The sequence below is a fragment of the Oncorhynchus clarkii genome, chromosome 26, assembly GCF_045791955.1.
Source record: "Oncorhynchus clarkii lewisi isolate Uvic-CL-2024 chromosome 26, UVic_Ocla_1.0, whole genome shotgun sequence".
Taxonomy (NCBI): Eukaryota; Metazoa; Chordata; class Actinopteri; order Salmoniformes; family Salmonidae; genus Oncorhynchus; species Oncorhynchus clarkii.
The window spans coordinates 32250391-32272398 of record NC_092172.1 but is presented as its reverse complement, the minus strand read 5'-3'; the positions used below and the strand labels follow the sequence as shown (position 1 = coordinate 32272398).

Sequence of the window (22008 nt, the reverse complement as noted above, 5' to 3'; positions counted from 1 at the left end):
ACAACTTGCTAATGACTGTCAGGTTGCTAATGGCCTGGTACTCAGGGCTCTATTGTCCCTCCAATAGGTCCTAATGGCCTGGTACTCAGGGCTCTATTGTCCCTCCATCAGGTCCTAATGGCCGGGTACTCGGGCTCTATTGTCCCTCCATCAGGTCCTAATGGCCTGGTACTCAGGGCTCTATTGTATGGTACTCAGGGCTCTATTGTCCCTCCATCAGGTCCTAATGGCTTGGTACTCAGGGCTCTATTGTCCCTCCATCAGGTCCTAATGGCCTGGTACTAAGGGCTCTATTGTCTGGTACTCAGGGCTCTATTATCCCTCCATCAGGTCCTAATAGCCTGGTACTCAGGGCTCTATTGTCCCTCCATCAGGTCCTAATGGCCTGGTACTCAGGGCTCTATTGTCCCTCCATCAGGTCCTAATGGCCTGGTACTCAGGGCTCTATTGTCCCTTCATCAGGTCCTAATGGCCTGGTTCTCAGGGCTCTATTGTCCCTCCATCAGGTCCTAATGGCCTGGTACTCAGGGCTCTATTGTCTGGTACTCAGGGCTCTATTGTCCCTCCATCAGGTCCTAATGGCTTGGTACTCAGGGCTCTATTGTCCCTCTATCAGGTCCTAATGGCCTGGTACTAAGGGCTCTATTGTCTGGTATTCAGGGATCTATTATCCCTCCATCAGGTCCTAATAGCCTGGTACTCAGGGCTCTATTGTCCCTCCATCAGGTCCTAATAGCCTGGTACTCAGGGCTCTATTGTCCCTCCATCAGGTCCTAATGGCCTGGTACCCAGGGCTCTATTGTCCCTCTAACCACCTCTAACCACTCTGACATCAATGCAAATGCAATTCAGAATCACATCAAACACTTATCATCACAACCGTATTTTACTTATAAAACTCACCTTTCTGTGATTGATCCATTTGAAGAAAGATGTTCAGTAACAGGTTGAAACTGAGAGGAAAACATGGTCGTTATGGACGCTGTTTCAGAGCCTAACTAAATGAAATGGATAGTGCTTTCTAAGTTGATGATTCATTCAAAACACACATACGTACATACGCACAGGCCTATCTATGAGCCCAGGAAAAAAACGGAATTAAAATAACGATTGTGCCGTTATACAATACATACCCTACCGCATATTATGCACGGCAGAAAAACATTCCAAAAAACTGATTTAAGATGTCATTGGTACATAATTGGTCTAACGTACTCCAAAATGAAACAAATTCTAGTAATCGCCTTTGAGTGTGGACTGTATTATTCTGCATACTGGATGGACCTTGTGCTACCCTCCAAACCTTCTATCCATGAGTCTGGGAAAGAACGTATAGGCCAAGGCGATGCTGTTGGTTCATTGATTGTGCAGGGCGGCTTACAGAGTTAGCCTACAATTGCCTTTAACTAAAGAATATCTCACCACCGTGTGTTTCCATCTCCTCCCATCTCTCCTTCATTCCTGTCACGGATCCCTCCGGAACTGTGTCATTACGCACACCTGGTCCCAATTTCCCTGATTGTAGTTGTATAAATTTGCCCTTTGGTTTCCATTGGGCTGTCGATTATTGTTCCAATGTCTGTTTTGCCTGTGAGTACCTGTGCCTTGTTGTTTTGGCTTTCGTGCCGCTTGTTTTGCGCAGATGATTACGGGTCTCGTCCCGTGTGGTATCATTGTGCGCTTGTGTATTTAGTTGAGCTACTCCTCTTTTTTGGGGGTCTGTATACGTGTTTGTTTGGTCTTCGTCCCCGTGCTTTTACATGGCACGCTGTAATTTGGGTGAAATAAAAAAACTATTACGCATTCCTGCGCCTGTCTCCCGATCCTTCACCCAACGTGACAATTCCTTTCTCAAGCACGCAGAGAGAGGGTCTGTCAACAGTTTAATGAAATATGTTTTGTTGTGAAAACATGTTACCATCGATGTTCACAAACAGATTTAACTTGGTTTCCCAAATTAAGCACTGTGTAGTTGCAGTAACATGGTTGGAGAGCCCATGGCATACAGAGTTTGGGTGGAATATCACCTGAACCATCCCTCTGATTTGATTACAGCAAAAACATTCCACTGACATGACTGACCAGTGGCTCAATGCTATTGATAATGGCAGATAATGGCAGGTATGTGGGTGTACTATTTTTAGATTTCAGTGCAGCATTTAATTTTATTTAGTGGATCATGAAATACTTTTGACAAAATGATTGCATTATGGGTTTAGGGAGGCAGCATTGAATTGGGTACAGTCATATCTAACTAACAGGAAACAGTTAACCTATATCAATGGGTCGTTTTCTTCCCCTCGTGCTTTACCATGTGGAATAACGCAGGGCAGCTGCCTTGGGCCACTTCTTTACTTAATACAGAGTATATACCAACAATCTTCCTTATGCCTTATCTCAAGCTACTATACTTACAGATGATACAACAACTTATACAGTAAGACAATCGGTTCAACAGGTACAGCAAGGTCTACAAGTAGATATGGGAAATATCAGGGAGTGGGTTTGCTGGAACAAACTTTTTTGAACGCCAAGAAAACCAAAGTTATGTTGGTCTGTTCCACCGGGAAAAGGCCAACACAACATGGGATGCAAATAAGTATGGGGGAGTACAAATTGAGGAAGTGGCAGAAACCAAACTACTAGGTGTGCAGCTAGACAACTGCTTATCATGGTCGTCTCAAATAACTAATCTATGTAAAAAATAAAAAATATGCATGCATGATCAGAAGGATAGCTAAATATTTACCGGGAAAGATTCTTAAGCAAATAACCCAAGCATTAATTGGGAGTCAGGTGACCACTGTTCTGTGTTCTGGGAAAATGCATCAGCAAGTGAAAATAGGAGGCTGCAGATTGCACAGAATAAAGCAGCAAGGATTGCTTTAAGGTGGAGATATGATTATTCTGTTGTAGTCATGCACAATGCTCTTGGGTGCTCATTAATCAACAAGATAATACAAAAAACATGTTTCTTTCCCCCATTTAAAACGGCCAAACTCCATTCACAACAGTATTCAGTTGGTAAGAGACAGACAATACTAGGAATAGATTGTCAGTCATCTACTGTATGTGTTATCCCAGGAGAAAAGAGAAGTGGGCAAAATAACATTTAGATTCCGAGCATTAAAGAAATGGAAGAATTTAGCAAACCAGAAACGTTTCAATATATACATTCAAACAATACTTTAGAACCATTTAAATATAATAAATTGGAAGGTTGTGCAGGACCATGGTAGATGAAGGAACCAATCTTTTCAGACTGTTAGAGTATTTATCTGGTCAGTAAGGCAGGGTATTATGTCTGCTGTTTGTAACACTTTGTTATATGAGAAAATGTGATTGTATTATACATTGTATTTTAATGTTCGAGGACTCTTGGAAGATTAGTCAGAATGAGGACTAAAAGAGATCCTAATCAAATCAAATCAAATCTCTGCTGTGTCTGTGGATTACATTGTTGGACATTTCTATCTCTGTGTTGTCTTCATTCTCAATGTCAGTGGGTGAGAGTGCTTTTCCGAGATCAGGAAGTGATGCTATTGTGCGCTTTCTATTATTCTCTGTGAAGAAGACACATCTGGAGGTCATACAGTGGCCTAGCTATCCTGGTGATTTTCAATTTGATTGTAGAGATAAGGTTGATCCTCTCAGATACAGGGCCCTGCTCATTGAATGAGACCCCTGGGCAGAATAACAGACAGGGAATTTTATAGACCCTAAGTGGGTAAAGAAAAGGCTCAAAGCATGATTGTGTTTCCTCATGCAGCTTAACCTCTTGGACCCCTGGTATGTCCCTTGTAACAGAAGACACAACAGGAATGAAGCAGCTTTTTAGAAATAGTGAATACATTTTGCCTCTAATGTAAACTCACGTAAACTCGTACATCGCCTTGGTCCGTACAATTGCCCTTGCCCTTATTCTAGCAACCCAAAAACGTAATACTTCCAGATCAGCTGTAATGTCAATACCATTGTAAAGCACAATTTCTCCCCTTTCCAACAGAATCAATTACATGACCTAAACACTGCCCGTTTCTGCATAATTCAAGCAGGCAATGAGCCCCGTCGGGTCTTTTTAAAAATGGCGGGTGGGGAAGCGAAACTAATGCGTGATAGTGAGAAGGAGAGATGTCGTGTGGGAAAATGGCTTTTTTTCACTCGATCTGTCCAACTTATCACCTTATTGCCTTTAAAATGTAAATAAAACACTATAAAGAGTTTATATAATGTGTCATTACATACCTATTTGAAGGTTTGTTTCGGATTTGAATCGGGTTTTTAGGGCGGTGCTAAAGTGATCTTAGAAGTTAACAGCGGCTTTGAGAATGATGATCACATGCAATGATGACACAAAAAATGACTAGGTATCCCCCTTACCCCCGTCACTGTCCATTTCTTGTTTTTAAAGGATGAGAGAAGTGCTACACCTGGTGGAGAGAGATTGTAAGACAGAAATAGTTGCTTTATGCGTGCTGTACGTTTCGACATGACACGTCTAGATGTAACGGAGGGTCTGTTTTTTCAACTTTTCTCCAATACTATAGAGCCATTACCATGTCGATCAACGCTTGAATAGAAACCTAGTTTACACCCCCGATTTTGAAGTCAACACAGTCGCTACAGTCCCATTAGTTTTCTTTGAAGCCTCGTTTGAATGTTGCGGTTAAGCACATTTGTACGGAATGGGGTGAGTTTACGTTATATACTGTACCTTGAGTTCGTGAGCCCTTTGTAACAGAAAAAGGTGTGTGTGTGGGTGCATGTGTATTTGTGTAAGGTGGGTGCGTAATACTGCGTATGTGATTTAAACATTTACCAGTTATCTCAATCCCCAAAGACATTGCCACTCGTAGTCAAAAATTGTAGGCTATTGTATCCAGCGTTAGTGTATTGAGAGTTTGATGGGTAGTTTTTGAGAATTAGCCCTCAGTGAACATTACCAGGCTCCTCCAGTATCATTGACATTCACATTAGAGAAGTTCCACGCTTCATTTGAAAAAGTCAAAATGTCTGATTTGTCACCGTTGTTCTTCCTGTAGTGTATTCATCCAGCATGAAAATGTACACACATTGGCCTTTCCGCTGGCATTGTTATTCTAACACTCACAATCCCAACATAAGTCCCAAATGGCTCCCTTTTCCCTATTTACTACTTTTGACCAGAGCCTTATGGACCCTGGTCAAAAGTAGTCAACTATATAGGGAATAGGGTACCATTTTGGACGGAACCCCAGTCTCCTGAGGTTCAACACAATTCATTCCACTCTATTTACTTTCTCGGCAGCTGAACAAATTACAGCAGTTAGCCTTTTTTGGAGCCGAACGTGAAACTAAAACTACAAATAAATCTCCAAAACTAGGCCAATATGTGCTGCTTACTTGCTAAGTACACACTACAGAGCACATTCTGGTCATTTGTAAGCACAAACTAGCTCATAATTTGAGGAAGTCATCAGCTGGTACTAGGCACAGATGCTGAAAAAGCTGTTAGTGTTAAATGTCACCCGTGGCGGTAGCTTGTGCATCTCGTTTACGTGGGTGAGGTGTATTTTTTTGACCTTACACGTAACCCCTGGATAACAAGACGTCATTCTCCTTCCGTCTTCCATCTATTTACCTCCTAATGCCCTTGCTTCCCCTCTGCAGTGAAGAAAAAAACACCCATGATATTAAACCCCTCTCATATTCTTCCAGTTGGAGATGAGCCAGTAAACCATTTTGTGCTAAAAATAGTTTCCCTGATGAAGCACCTGCATGCAGGATCAGGATGCTGCTTCTACTGCTGCCTTGGCAGTTGCTGTCTCCTCCTGTGTTACTCTGCTGTCTATTCTCCCATGCAGCACGTCTGGCCCTCCCTCCCTCTTGTCGCTCCCTCCCTCCCCCTCAGAAATGCTGCAATGCGTCTCCCATAGCCAAGAGTGGGTCAGTGTAACTCAGCCAGCGGCAACATAGCTAGCTAGCTTAGCATCCCCATGGCAACAGCCAATGGGGTTTGCAGGCTGCAGTTAATCAGGCTTTTGCAATATTGTTGTTGTTTACGTGGCATGGAAGAGAATGTTTAAGACATTAACAGAGAGGAAATAGGATGGCGAGTGAGGGGACCTTGGAGGGAGGGGAAGCCTGTGTATGGCTCACAGTGTTAGTCTGCAGCTAATTGTGTTTGACTAATGCTACAAGCCCAGATGTTGTATTATCAGTAATCGGTTTCAGCCATGTTTTCATACAGTCCCAGCGTTTTGCTGTTTTTGTTAATTGGCTTGTCTAATATGCGAAATTCACAGACAGCCCTGTCTGCCGTAATGCCGCTGTAGACTTGCAGTGCACCCTGGAAGTGTCCCTGTCAGACACTGTAGGAACACTCATCTTATAGCAAGAATAATAATCATCGTCATCATCATCATAATCATAATAATCACAATAATTATTATAATAATAATAGTAATACTACTACTACTAATAATAACAATAATGATGGGCCACAATACTTATGGCGTCTACGCTTCCAATAATATTAAAGCACGGTTGCAGAGGATCATTCTGATCCATGTTCTCTGGTTTTGTACTGTCATTTGACTAAGTTACTCATGACTGCAGTACATTTCTAGCTATCTCCTTATCATGGAAAACATGAGGTCTCACATGTTAAACTGCTGGTCATGTTCCTTAATGGACCCTCAATGCTTAAGGCTTATCACATCACCACATAATACAATTCCTCAATTATAAGTCTAGTCTATTTTCACATGCAGCATTCTAAGCAGTATTATAGTGAACAGTGGTGCAGGGGAGCGAACCCAGGTCACTGGCGAGAAAGGCAAACACCCTACCCATTGCATCATTAGGGTTAAGCCACTTGGTGGGAATTGTAACATGCCTTATGTAGCGAGGATTGTTACAATATTTAGTATTTCCACGCACAGAAATATTGTAGGAACTGCGACTACTGACTGAACTGTTGTTTTAGTTGTTTAATCATTCTTATCCCTGTGTTTTGTTGTGTTTGTTTCCTCTCCAGGACAGAGGACCCTGCAGTACAAGAGTGATGTCCTTGAGACAGTTGTGTTGGTGAACCCGTCAGAGGAAACTACTGCTTCAGAGGTAGGTGTGACCCAGACATACCTGACAACTGAGGGCTTTTGCCTTCACAGAAACCACCTTTATACACAACATATGGTACGGTTGATGTTTCTCAATGGAAACCTTTTTTGAAAAGATACTGCTTACTGATGAGGTCAATCAACTGTGATGATAATCCACTAATGTCATTTATTCTTCTATTTGTCCCTCTCCTCCTCCCGTCCAGATCCGTTCTCTGGTCACTGACTCTGCTGGACACAAGCTACTAGTCCTAAGTGGCCAGAGCTCTGAGCAGGGAGGTGACATCACACTGCAGGGTGGAGCCTTCACCTGGAGACACTTCTCTGACATCATCTCTGATCCTGGAGTAAGATCAACTGTTCATCTTTACTTTACTATAAGTTTACGTTACACTGTATAGACTATACTGTTTAGTTACTCTGTTGTTATGTTAGTAGTATCCAGACTTGACTCTCTCAATCAATATGTGTGATTCTTTTATTTTAGGGATGGGTTGATTCATTTAAATATGTTCTTGTTATATGCTCAAATAAAATATTGTTTTGATGAATAGGTATACTTGCTATTAAAATATGTTTCTTTACATAAGCTATGTCTAACAGTATGTTTATGTTGTGTTATGGTCCGACCTCCAGGTGACTGAGGTCCTGTCCAACTCAGCATCGGACCAGCGGCCCAGGCTAACAGTATCGTGCCTGGGAGACGGGGGCTGGAGCTCACTGGGCCACAGCCAGGAGCAGCAGCACCTCCAGAACCTTCTGGAATACCGCCTAAACCCTGAGCCCACGCTTCCCGACATGGAGGGAGTCGCGGAGTTCACAGAGTACGTCTCGGAGACGGTGGACGTCCCGTCACCCTTTGACAACCTGGAACCGCCCACCTCGGGTGGTTTCCTGAAGCTATCCAAGCCCTGCTGCTACATCTTCCCCGGAGGGAGGGGTGACTCTGCCCTGTTCGCCGTGAACGGATTCAACATCCTGGTGGATGGAGGGTCCGAACGCAGGTCCTGTTTCTGGAAGCTGGTCAGGCACTTGGACAGGATAGACTCAGTCCTGCTGACCCACATTGGGGCGGACAACCTCCCAGGCATCAACGGGCTGCTCCAGAGGAAGATCGCTGAGCAGGAGGAGGAGCAGTCCCAGGGATCTGGCGGATCCAACACATACGGGGACTGGATGAAGAACCTGATCTCGCCCGAGCTCGGTGTGGTGTTCTTCAACGTCCCCGAGAAGCTACGAATGCCTGAGTCCACGCTAAAGGTCAAACGGAGCATCGAGGAGGCATCCCTCACACTGCAGTATCTCAACAAGCTTGGCATCAAGTCAGAACCTCTTTACAGGGTCGTTAGCAACACCATTGAGCCCATCACGCTTTTCCACAAGCTGGGCGTTGGCAAGCTAGACATGTACATTCTGAACCCTGTGAAGGAAAGCAAGGAGATGCAGTTCCTTATGCAGAAGTGGGCTGGGAACAGTAAGGCCAAGACTGGGATTGTGATGTCCAATGGCAAAGAAGGAGAAATATCCGTCCCTTACTTGACCTCAGTAACAGCTCTTATCGTATGGATCCCGCATAGTCCAACAGAGAAGATAGTCAGGGTGCTGTTCCCTGGAAATGCACCGCAGAACAAAATCTTGGAGGGGCTTGAAAAGCTGAAGCACCTGGACTTCCTGCGCTACCCAGTAGCCACTCAGAAAGACATATCCTCTGGGGCCCCGCCTCCAATCATAAAACAAACAAAGATGAGATCAAGAACAGAAAGCAAGGAGAGCCTGAAATCTTCCACCAAAACACAGTTGGCCTCAAAAGCCAGCAAGAAGGAAGCTAAAGGGCATGAAGAGGAGTCCAAGAATGACTCGGCTAAAGAGAACAAAATTGAAAAGAAAGAGGAGAAGAAGGAGAAGAAGGTGAAGAGTGAGAGCGCCAAAGCTACCAAAGCCACCAAAGCCACCAAACAACAACAAAACAGTGAGGCAGTACCCGAAGCAGCCAAACTGGAGAGAAAGAAGCTGTCCAAGGAGAAAACACTGAGGAAACACTCCAAGGAACAACCATCTAAGATGGAGGAGAAAAAGGACAAAGAGAAGAAAGAGATCAGTAAAGTAAAGAAAGAGGACAACAAACGCGAAGTGAAGAAAGATGATACTGCTAAAAAAGAGGAGAAAAAAGAAACAAAAGCAGTGAAGGAGGAGAAAAAGAAGGATCTGAGTAAGCCAGAGCTGAGGAAGATCACCAAGCCAGACCTGAAACCCTTTACCCCAGAAGTCAGGAAAACCCTCCATAAGGCAAACAAGACACAGGCCAAACCCAAGACGGACAAGACTGACAAAAACATAACAGCCAAACCGGTCAAAGAGAAAACAGCTGAGAAAAAGTCTGTCCCAAAGAAAGCCCCCCCAAAATCCACTGCTGCTTTGGCAGACGGGTCCGTTGTATCCTCTCCAGAAGACCTCACCAAGGACTTCGAAGCTTTAAAACGAGATGAGCTCTCGAAGCTAGGGAGTGAACCCATTCAGAATGATGTCATGTCTGGAAGTCCAGCTTTCACAGACTCCAAACTCCCTGATGAGGGAATAACAACTAAATCCCCAGCCAATCTTGGAGAGAAGTTTGAGGATGAGGGTGCTGACATGGATGATGGTGATGATGATGGGGAAGAGTACAATAAAGAGAGTGATGTACTAAAGAAAGGTGCAGATGTCGGAAAATGGCAGGACATTAAAAGAAATGCTGGCATGGATAGGAAATATGAGGATGAAATGGAGAAAGACGACGACGACTACTCTACTAAGGGAGACATGAATTCGAAGAAGAGTGTCAGCTCAGAAGAGGAGGGTGACGTTATCGAAAAAGCAGATCTGGAGGGAATTGAGGATTATGAGGATAAATACAACTCAGAAAAAGATAAAAAAGAATGGGACACCAAGTCAACCGACTTTAAATCGTTTTCAACCGCAGTCGCCTCTGGACAAACCACTACCGCTGCCTCTGAGCAAGTGTCCTTCATCCAAGATGAGACTATTCCCGCTTATTCCGAAACGGAACAGACCATCTCCGATGAGGAGATCCATGAAGAACCCGAGGACAGGATCCCACACCTCCGCTACGACGTTGCTTCCTGTGACATCACCGTTCCCGACGTTCCAGGATCCTTTGACTCTGTGTATGGTGTTAGGGAGATGAGAGCCTCGGCTACGTCTGACGCCTCAGACTTCAAAGCCAAAGGCTTTGTGGGAAGACATGACCCAGTGTTGGCAGCCTATACAAGCATCATCACAGCTCCGCTCGCCGAGGAAGAGCACATCTCCTCAGCCACGTCCATCACAGAGTACGATAAACTGTCCTCGTTCGCCACTTCCATGGCGGACGACCAGTCCATCGCATCTGTGACCGCCCCGCAGACAGAGACAGAGACAGGGAGGAGCTCTCTTCACCTGGACACGGTCAATAGCATCCCCTACCGCACCGAGGCCACTCACGGGAAGGACTACCTCCACTCGGCTGGAACCATCTCTCCCACCTCCTCCCTGGAGGAGGACAAGAACTTCAGTTCTCCTCCTTCAAAGGAGTACCAGCCTTTTGTTACCGAGATGGAGGCTGGGAGGAAGACCAAACCCGTCCATGAGGAGTATGACGAAGAGGACGATGAAGACGAGGACCAGACTCCCAACGTTGATATCCCCTTGGGGAAACTCCAAGAGGGCTACGAGCAGGCGACGGCAGCCATGTTGCTCCAGGACAAGGATAAATCCCCCTCCACTGCCTTTGCACCTCCCTCTCCTCCCTCTTTCTCCAGCGGGTTTAAGCCTAGTACCATGTTTGAAGGTGAAGAGAGATGTCTTAGCCCAGGCGACAGCACCGGGAAGCTGGCCTCACCCACCCAGTCGGTCCCCATCAGCAGTGGCTACTCCCCCACAGAGGAGAAGAAAAACAACAAAATGGACAACACTGAAACTGAGCTCCATAAAATGGGGCTTTCTGGTGACAAGACCCCCTTTGAAGAATCAGATGAGGATGATGATGATGATGACTATTATGAGAAAAGGGATCTCAAACCCTGTGTTAAAGCTAAGTATTTGGAACAGAAGGAGGGTAGGTTCTTGGACGATGAATCACCTCAAGAAGAGAAGTTGTCTGAGAGGGACAAAGGACTAGCAGAGGATGACATCAAGTCCAAGTATCTGCAGAATAAACCGGGGTTGACAGACGAGACACAGTTCTCTGGTTACATGGAGCAAACAACCAAACCCCAGATCATGCATTCCGACGAGCAAGACGAGGTGGAGGAAGATGATGAAGATGATGTTGTTCAACCAAGTGGAACAGGGTCTAGAGCTTTATCAGTAGAGCAAAGTAAATTGGACTCTGAAGATGACAAAAAGGATGCAGCATTATCCAGAAAAAAGAACCATGTAACTTTGAAAGAGCCAGAGAAAAGTGTCCAGTTCAATCTGTATGACTTCCCGGAGCGAGAGGGAAGAGAGAAACGCTCAGAAGAAGAAATAAGACAGGACACCCCATATGTACACGGCAAGACTTTCTCTTACAGTGATATCTATGACAACAAAACCAGTTATCAGAAGGACCAGTCAGAAAAAATGGGGAAGGACAGTATGAAGGAGATGGACACACAGAAAAAGGACTCCGCTTTCCCCTCAGACAAGGAGGGTTTCACTAGCTCTCATGGAAAATATGTATCTTCCTCCTCCTCTTCCTCTTCCCCCTTTCCATGGCTCCATGGCTCTGAATCAATAGAGAAGATAAGTGAACCACGTGGATACAGCAGAGAGAGCAGATTCCCATCAATGGCTGATAGACCAGAGGCTTCAACCACATCCTTATCATCAGAGAGAGACTCCTCCCCTTATAAAGTTCACAGTGATTACACCTCTGTAACAGGTAGTGCTGCAGCCAAACCCTCTTCAATGAGCTACCATGACAAAGAGGTGGAACTGGAGATAGACATGAGGAAGCTAACAGCCAGGGATGAGGAAGACTACGATGATTATGATGAAGAAGATGATGAAGAAGAGGATGAGGACGATGAAGAGGAGGATGCTATTGACTCAGACATGGAGAAAGGTGCCAAAGAGAAATCGGAAAAGGAAGTAAAAAGTCCATTCATCGATGGTGTGAGCTCAAAACAGCCCCAGTTTATGGTTTCGATGGCTGGCTACGGTTACAACAGTCAGACAAAGCCGACTTCACCAGACAGCATGAGCACAGAAGAGCCAGAGTTTATGGTTTCCATGGCCGGCTATGGTTACAACAGTCAGGCAAAACCGACTTCACCAGACTGTGTGAGCTCAAAAGAGACAGATTTCACAGACTCCAAACTCCCTGATGAGGGGATAACAACTAAATCCCCAGCCAAACTTGGAGAGACGTTTGAGGACGAGGGTGCCGACATGGATGATGATGAGGATGATGAGGAGGAGTACAACAAAGAGAGGGATGTACTAAAGAAATGTGCAGATGGTTACAGTAGTCAGGCAAAGCCGACTTCACCAGACTGCTTGAGCTCGAAAGAGCCAGAGTTTATGGTTTCCATGGCCGGCTATGGTTACAACAGCCAGGCGAAGCCGACTTCACCAGACGGAATGAGCTCAAAAGAGACAGATTTCACAGACTCCAAACTCCCTGATGAGGTGATAACAACTAAATCCCCAGCCAAACTTGGAGAGAAGTCTGAGGATGAGGGTGCCGACATGGATGATGATGACGATGATGACGATGATGAGGAGTACAATAAAGAGCGTGACACACACAGCCAGGCAAAGCCGATTTCATCAGACGGCATGAGCTCGAATGAGCCAGAGTTTATGGTTTCCATGGCAGGCCACGGTTACAACAGCCAGGCGAAGCCGACTACGCCACCTTCTTCCACCACCTGCAAAGGTGACATGGGCGCCACAGCGTTCTCTGGGTACTCCTCTGGGTTTGATTATACTTATGGTGGGGAGAAAGACACATTTCAGTCCAGCCAGATGAAGGACAAAGAGGGAAAAGATGACTATTTCCACAGTGAGAGAGCTGACGGTGGTAAGAAAACAGGAGACACAGTAGGAGTCTCATCAGGCTTCCACTACACCACCACCTCTGCCACGGCATATTCGTCCTCCTCTTCCTACAGCTACTCCTCCTCTACGTCCGGTCCGTCACTCTCCACCAGCCGGCAGTTTGGCGAGGAGCTGGAGACCCCAGCCAACGCCTCCGACCACATCTTCAAACACGATACAGACAGTGCCGGCTTCGAGTACTCCTCCTTTAAAGATGAACACGGCTCCTTTAAAGATGAACATGCCTCCTTTAAAGATGAACACATCTCCTTTAAAGATGAACACGGCTCCTTTAAAGATGAACACGCCTCCTTTAAAGATGAACACGCCTCCTTTAAAGATGAACACATCTCCTTTAAAGATGAACACGGCTCCTTTAAAGATGAACACGCCTCCTTTAAAGATGAACACACCTCCTTTAAAGATGAACACGGCTCCTTTAAAGATGAACACGCCTCCTTTAAAGATGAACACGCCTCCTTTAAAGACAAACACGCTTCCTTTAAAGATGAACACTCCTCCTTTAAAGAGGAACACTCCCCGGCCATGGACTCCTCCCCCTTTTCCAGTTCCTGCGGGATGGTTAAGAACGAGTACCTGGAGGTTTCGGAGAAGCAGATGACGATGGCCACCACCACCACCGCAGAATCCACCTCCAGGCTGGCCCGCTTCTCTCCTCACAGCCCCTTTGAGGAGATCAAACCTTTCCACTCACACTCCTCCGCTTCCTCCTCGGAAGACAAAAAGGAGCATGTTGCCTCGATGGAAGGAAGTGTTGTGAACAAAAGCCCCCAGTCGGACTGCTTCTATAAACCGGAATGGGCGGATGAGTCCAAGCTGCAGGCTGCAGGGGGTTATGGGCCTTTCTCCCAGTCACCCAAGGAGAAGGATGCCATCGCCATGGGTTTGTTTGGTGTCACCTCGTCCCCACGGCCTGACTCAACAGGCAAACATTACTTTGAAAACTCTGACAGTACTGAGGAAGAGGATGACGAGGAAGGTTACATGCGTGAGATGGGCCTGTCCTTCTCCGAAAAACACGGCAGCAGCATCACCACTTCAGGTAAGATAGATGGCGCTGGTCTCCCTGATGTGCTCACCTCGTACATACCCTCCTCTCTGCTACCCACCAAGCCAGACACAGTCAATGGTCCCATGGAGGTCAGCAGCATGAGCTCCCCCATCAGTGCAGGGCCGGCAGCCAGCTGCGTGAGCCCAGGTCTGGGTACAGCTGAGGAGAAAAAGGTGAGGGGCTCCTATGAGTGGAACATGCAGAAGCCCCAGATGGACATGGTTCCTGGCGACTCCCCGCCTCATTACCGCCACGAGGACGAGTTTGAGGAGGAATGCGAAATGGAACCTGAGTGCCCCGCCCGCCCGCTCTCCCTCTCCTCCACTGATCACACCTTCGGCTCCCCCTTCTCCACGGAGGCGTCGTGCCGAGGAGAAGCAGGAGGAAGAGATGATGATGATGACAGCGACCTGGAACTCCCTCCTGAAATGGGCGCCTCCTCCTCCACGTCCTCCTCCAAAGCCTCCCCTGGCTACTCCTCCTCGGAACACAGGCACCGCAAGGGAGACCTCTCGCCCTCCTTCATCAATCCCAGTATGCAACAGCAGTCCAGCGATGAGGAAGACGAGGAGCGGGGACGCAGGAGCGACCAATCGCAGGAAGGGGACGAACATGACCTGTCAGTCAAGAAGAGAGCCAACAAACAGCCCCACCACCCCCACTTCCAGGGCGGCTCGGTCCCCCACGCCGGGACGGCTGGGCTGGGGTTAGCCAGAGAAGACACCCCCCCAACCTCCGACAGCGAGTCTATACCGTCGCAGTCAGATTCAGACGTTCCCCCAGGGACAAAGGAGTGCCCCTTCATCACGGGCAACAGCAACATGGACTCGGACGAGGACACTGAGTACCTGCCTGTGGATAAGTTCTCCACGATGGGAGGGGGCCACCATCACTCCTCTTCCTCCTCCTCCTCCAGGATTAGCCCCCGGGACCCCCCTCCCGCCCCCCTCATGGACCCCTTCCCCAACCCCCCTCACCCCGACGTCTGCATGGTGGACCCCGACGCTCTGGCCAATGACCAGAACCGGGCAACCTCAGAGTCGCCCCTCAAGAAGGACCCCAAGATGAAAGGCGTGCGGAAGACAGGGAAACCCAAGTCGGCATCTCCGGCTCGCCGCAAGCGGTCCCCCATGCCAGTGAAGCAGTTGCCATCCCCTCGCAGCGCCTCGCTGAAGAAGAAGGAGACAGAGAAGAGCTTGAGGATGTCCCATCTGTCAGACGGACAGGGCTCCAGAGACGATGACCTCTCCAGGTCCAGCTACAACGCCGGCAGGGTGGCCAACGGAGTTAAGAGCACCTCAGGTAACAGTATATTACAGTATATTTATTCAACAATCGTATTATTATGTTATGCATAAAATGACTAGTAGTATACAGCACAGTGCATTACACATTGCACAACATAGCACAAACAGATCTGGGACCAGGCTAAGTCAAGGCTGCTAGGCTGTGGAAAGTGATTGAGGAAAGGAGGGGAGAGAGAGGAAATAAACAGTTGGAGCAGAGTTTAAACCAGCGACCTTGTGGAAAGCATCAAATTGCATGGAAACATCTTTCCTTCCCCCTAGGCTCTCAGAGGTCCAGTTCCGTGGTTCCCCAAGGCCCTCCTATCTACGTAGACTTGGCCTACATCCCCAACCACTGCAGTTCTAAGAACGTGGACCAGGAGTTCTTCAAACGCGTCCGCTCTGCATACTACGTGGTGAGCGGGAACGATGTGGGCAATGACGAGCCCAGCCGAGTGGTCCTGGATGCTCTACTGGAGGGCAAAGCCCAGTGGGGATCCAACCTACAGGTAACAAATCACTACCATAGAATTAGATGGAGCTCAATCATTCAGTTGATGGATCAATACATCACCTGTGCATGACATTCACTCCCTATGCATCTTAATGAACTAACTAACTAGCACACCTGACTACCTGTGGCGCTCAACTCAAACAGCGGAGTGTAGCCTACTGTTGCTCCTTGCAAATTAATTCAAAGCCTCTAATTTATTACTCAGGATGGAACCAGTGCTACTATTTCTGCCATGTAATGGTGTTGTTAAAACAATCAGACAACCCCATAGTAGAATAGTTGACCTATTTACCTGGACGGCTTGTTGTTGTGTGTTCTATGCGGGAGAAATATTCCTCTCGATGAGCATTTAAGTTGCGAGAGCCATAGGGAGGGAAACGTATTCTGACAAGCAGTCAATGCACAACCATTGTTAATGCAAGCGTGGGGAAAACACTTCAGAAAGCAGTTTGGGCTTTTGTTTAAAGAGAGGGGAATCCCAGCTTTCCATTGCTGCCACATTTATTTCCCTACTCCCACAATTGCCAGTGTGGCATCATTTAAAAAATGCAGTTACAACCTGAGTTTCAAGCATGGTTTAGGCACAGCTGTGCAACAGAGCTCGTATGGTTTAGGCACAGCTGTGCAACAGAGCTCTTAAAGGGGCAATGACATACTTTGCAATAGAAACCAAGAAATAAAACAGATTTTTCCGATTTAATAATAATGAATAATTATTAACAATAATTATAAATAATAATAATATCAATCAGGATGTTGTGTCCAATGGGGTAAATACAGATGATAAACCCCATACTTCAGCCTATGTATGTGTAGACACTATGCTGCATCAGGTGGGCCACAGGTGATAAAGCTTATTGTTAATAGCACATCTGGTAATATAGACCAAGGGACAGGACCTTTTATAGGCCTGCAGATCAAGGGGACTAGAATTGATCAAACTCGTAGTTTAATACATGTTCAAAATTATCCTCTTTCCATAAAAGCACGATGGTCATGACTTTTTTCATGAAAGGGGAAATGAACTTGGCCCCAGACAATCCATCTGAGATGGACTTCAGTTTCAGTCATGGGATTTTTTTGTCTGCTTTAACACCTGATTAAATCACCATCTCCCATCTTTCCCCCTACTCCTTTTCATCTCTCCCTTCTCTCTCTAATGCTCTCCCCATCTTCTTCTCCTCTGATTTTCCTCCTTTCTTCCTCCTACCTCTATCCATTACCTCAATCTCTCTGCCTCTCACTCTCTCTCTTGCAGGTGACGTTGATTCCCACCCATGACACAGATGTGACTCGGGAGTGGTACCAGCAAACCCATGAACGGCAACAGGAGCTAAACATCATGGTCCTGGCCTCCAGCAGCACCGTGGTCATGCAGGATGAGTCTTTCCCCGCCTGCAAGATCGAATTTTAAGCCCCACCCCCCTCTCTTCCCCTCTGTAATGGGACAACACACAGCTCCCCTGGTTCAGTCTGTCTGTTTAAATATTTTGGATCTGCCTTTTCTAGGGATTTATTTCTTACGGTAAATCATAACAGTACATCTCAAATTACACCCTATTGGTCTTATAGCTACCATCTCTGGTCTAAAGTAGTGCACTGGACTGTATGTGGAGTAGGGTGTCATTTTAGACACAGAGATATTCAACAACCACACGTTTGATTATGGTTAGTGTCATTGTTTGTATTATAAAGGTGCTCTTCAGACTTTAATGCTCCTCTACTATAATTATAAGGTTTATTCAAGGAAACAAGTATGGTTGTGCATACGGTAGAAATCCAGGCAAAATGTCCACGCAATGGTTACTGTTTCCTTCAAGTTAAGACAGATTTTCTTCTAATAGGCATAACTCATTCACAAGTATGCCCTATTATAATGTTAGAGTCATCAACAACAGACTTAATCTTTGTTTAAAGAAGTTACAACATCAAAACACATTTTGTACTTTAGTGTTTATATGTTTTGTAGAACTGAATACACCATGCTAATGCCAATGGTACTTTTCTCATCCACGTGCCACTCATTGAACTTTGTGCCTAATATTGACACATTGACATAGATGATATTCTAAGTAGATTGTCTCTAAGAGTCTTTTAGATGTTGAATAATTATGTTTGTAGTAGAATAGGGTGGAAAAAACAAATGGAGTCATACTCAAAGGTTTTGTGTGTGCCATTCAGTTTTCATGTCACTTCTGCAAGGTGAAATTCACTTTGAATGGATTTCTCAAGCGCCATACTGCGTACAGTAAATCATAACTATCAGTGTTGTCTGGTTGTAAAGTGAAGTCTTTTGAGAATGTTCCCAGCTAGAACACATCCGGATCTGTTGAACAGGGCTGGTGTATTTTGTACAATATACAACATGCACAGTAGATTACCCTTGCATTTATTTTCCAAGCTTGCATCCACAAAAATATCTTGGACCAAGCCAACGTATGCTATTGTGTGAAAGGAAAGGAGAATACTCTCATTGCAACATTTTCATGACTGTATGTCAGGTTGCAATGTTGCTACATTCAATGTACTACTTCCTCGTCATAGCATTTATACGCATGTATAACATACTGTAAGCATTACACATTGGCTTGGAATAGTGTGGCTTTTTAAATGACAAATAGCTTAAGCAGCTTGTTTGTGTTCATGAACTCATTGATAGAAAGGAGGCTGTCAGGTTAAAAGATGTTACACAACGTAAAGACAACAACCCTCCGCTATTTAACTGCAGAGCTACAGAGCGACACTGTCTGGGAACTGGAGTAGGTCCACACTTTGGGAAGGTATCACAGATCATATGATTATTCTCACATTTAGTATTGACCCTTTAAGAGACATGGGTGTGATTTGGGATTTGTGTAAGGTGAAGATAGTGTAGACTAGTGGTATGTACTCCAGCTATGACCATCATGGTATCGTCCCAAACGGCACCCTATTCCCTATGTAGTGTACTTCTTTTGACCAGAGCCTTACGGTAGTGTACTGTATAGGGAATAGGGTGCCATTTGGAGCAGTCATACCTAACCTGGTTATGACTACAGCAATAGGACCATGTGGTTGTGAGCTCATGGCCCATCATCTGTACAGGGTAATAGTTTGATTGAGTGTCTGAAGACTTGTCTGTAAGGTGTTTGCGCCGTGCATTAAGACCACGTTGATGAAACGTTGATGAACATTGTGGGGCGGTTCCATAGATGATAGAGGTTTGACTGTCACCCACATGTGCCTTTCTGTCCTGTCGTATGTTCAAGGAAGACTCAGATGCTTGAAATGGCCCTTGTGGCAAAGCCATAGATATTCAGTGTTCGGCAAACACCGTTTCAGTCTCAGAATTTGAACGAACGCCATGTTGGCACTGAAAGCTTCAAGATGCAGATTAGAATGTTCTCATCATGGCATGTTTGGTGCAGACATGGAGGATGGGTTGCCATGGTAAAGTAGTGGCTAGGTGGGCAGGTCAGTGTTGTAGTATGATCACTAAACTAAAAGCAAAGGTCCAAAAATATGATTTGCACATCCTACTTAGCAAACTAACATGGTTCGTTTACCAGTCAGTGATCACAGGGTCTGATATTCTCTGTCGGCGATAGTGAACATGAAGCACAAATTATCAAACAACTTAACAAGAACCAACTGTGATCAAACCCTTATTCTAAGAACTTTTAGGCCTACTCATATGAAAATACTCTAATTTGGGATTTCTACCAATTGTGTTTATGTTCTTTAACACAAAAGCAGTCATTTTTAATCAGAAAAAGAGAGAGTTTTGTTGGAAATGTGAACTCACAGACAGACGTATTATTTTCTTCATCCTTATGATGCCCATGGAAAGGGAAATAGGTGTTCTGCTCTAGGGCTGTTTTAGAATCCTTAGCTTTGGGACCAGAGGCCAAAAGGTTTTTGCTCTACCACATTCACCTTGACTCAATGCCTTGGAATGTTTTTAAAGACAAAATGTACAATTTGCTTTTGATTTTATGTGATTATAGTCAGTGTGTCTAGAATGTAATTTTCAGTGTTATTTAAGATGGGTTTTCATTTGTGTGCACAGTTTAATTGTATCCTTTAGTTTTACTGTGAATTGGGACTAACTAAGTAGATTGTTAGAAACTAACTGTTAGAAAACGAGACAAAGAGACATGTTTTAATTCCATTTTATTGCATCATGACATTGAGTTGAGGCTTACAAAGAACAAATTATAACATGCCTTGTTCGAGGGTCTAGACAAATTGTACCATTGCGCAATCTTTGAGGCCAATCAGAATATTCAGCAATGTATTCCAGTTTTTCTGAGACACATATGGCACACACACGTAAGTAATATCATAGAGACAAAGAAAATAGAATGAATTGTCAAATACTTTCAGTAAACATGCTTTGAATCCTGCAATGTCTTTTTCTTCTCGTTGCCGATGCTCAAATGTACCGGACCATGTAGATTATCAGAGAGAGTAGTTCTGAGACAGAACTGCTCTGTCTGTTAACCAGGCTGCGATAACAATACTGAGAGGTTTAACCAGGTTAGTTCTGAGACAGAACTGCTCTGTCTGTTAACCAGGCTAGTTCTGAGACAGAACTGCTCTGTCTGTTAACCAGGCTGCGATAACAATACTGAGAGGTTTAACCAGGTTAGTTCTGAGACAGAACTGCTCTGTCTGTTAACCAGGCTAGTTCTGAGACAGAACTGCTCTGTCTGTTAACCAGGCTGCGATAACAATACTGAGAGGTTTAACCAGGTTAGTTCTGAGACAGAACTGCTCTGTCTGTTAACCAGGCTAGTTCTGAGACAGAACTGATCTGTCTGTTAACCAGGCTGCGATAACAATACTGAGAGGTTTAACCAGGTTAGTTCTGAGACAGAACTGCTCTGTCTGTTAACCAGGCTGCGATAACAATACTGAGAGGTTTAACCAGGCTAGTTCTGAGACAGAACTGCTCTGTCTGTTAACCAGGCTGCGATAACAATACTGAGAGGTTTAACCAGGCTAGTTCTGAGACAGAACTGCTCTGTCTGTTAACCAGGCTGCGATAACAATACTGAGAGGTTTAACCAGGCTAGTTCTGAGACAGAACTGCTCTGTCTGTTAACCAGGCTGCGATAACAATACTGAGAGCAGCGTTCCGTCTGGTTTAACCAGGCTAGTTCTGAGTGATCCAGCTGATCCGAATGTGAAGAAGCAGATTAACCTTTACGTTCTCCGTGGAGGACATTGATATCTTGGTTGCCTTGGTGACATACTAGTTAGTAGTTGTATATATTTCTGCTCCATCAACTCAAAAGGGTTGTCAGTCAAAGTCAGACTGTCTCCTCTATTGTGTGTGAATACAGTGCATATCAAACTTATTTTTAGGGCAGAATGTCTGTTATTTTATTTCCTTACTCTTGTCTGAAGTCTGTCTATTTCTAATGGTTGCCCTGAGAAACGAGGGGAATTAATTAGTCAGCGATTGATTAAAGAAAACTGGACAAGTTCTACATTTTAAGAGACTGATTTTTGACCGTACAGGTAACTAACTGTCTTACTAACAGTCAAAGGGAAACGAACATGCCTGCTATATTGTTTAGCTGAGAGAACATTCTGTATAACAAATAGTGGATCATTTTCCAGTGCTTGCAATTGTCTTTCATGTAGAGAATGGGATTCAGAACAACAGTATCCCTTTATATCTCAGCAACTATATGAGAAGATGCTCAATCTTCTTGTGCTGTAATTTAACCAGTTTTCCTGTGGTCTTAACAGAGACATCAACTGTTAACTCATGTCAGCGTCATTCTGAAGACTAGAATTAACATTGTATTCATAGACATACACAAACCACAACACACAAAACTGACTGCCAGATAGTGACTCGGATCACTATATCAATACATTTTATATCTAGGGTATTTATAATGGTTCACACAGTGAATTTTTCCAAATAAAAAAAACTAACAGAACAAAAACAGTAACAATGTATTGTGCAAAAATAATAATTCA

At 45.0% G+C, this 22008-nt stretch overlaps 1 protein-coding gene across 2 annotated transcripts in view; it reads left to right on the top strand.

Annotated features, from left to right (window-relative positions):
* The window catches only part of LOC139384416 (microtubule-associated protein 1Aa), a 78642-nt gene extending 57037 nt beyond the window's left edge, over positions 1-21605 (top strand). For both annotated transcript variants that reach the window (XM_071129177.1, XM_071129178.1), the window contains 5 exons: positions 7019-7101; positions 7307-7447; positions 7737-15534; positions 15801-16027; positions 17291-21605. In XM_071129177.1, coding sequence (XP_070985278.1) covers positions 7019-7101; positions 7307-7447; positions 7737-15534; positions 15801-16027; positions 17291-17446 — 8405 coding nt within the window. In that variant the 3' untranslated portion in view covers positions 17447-21605. The remainder of the gene's footprint in view (positions 1-7018; positions 7102-7306; positions 7448-7736; positions 15535-15800; positions 16028-17290) is intronic.
* Positions 21606-22008: the final 403 nt, after the last annotated feature.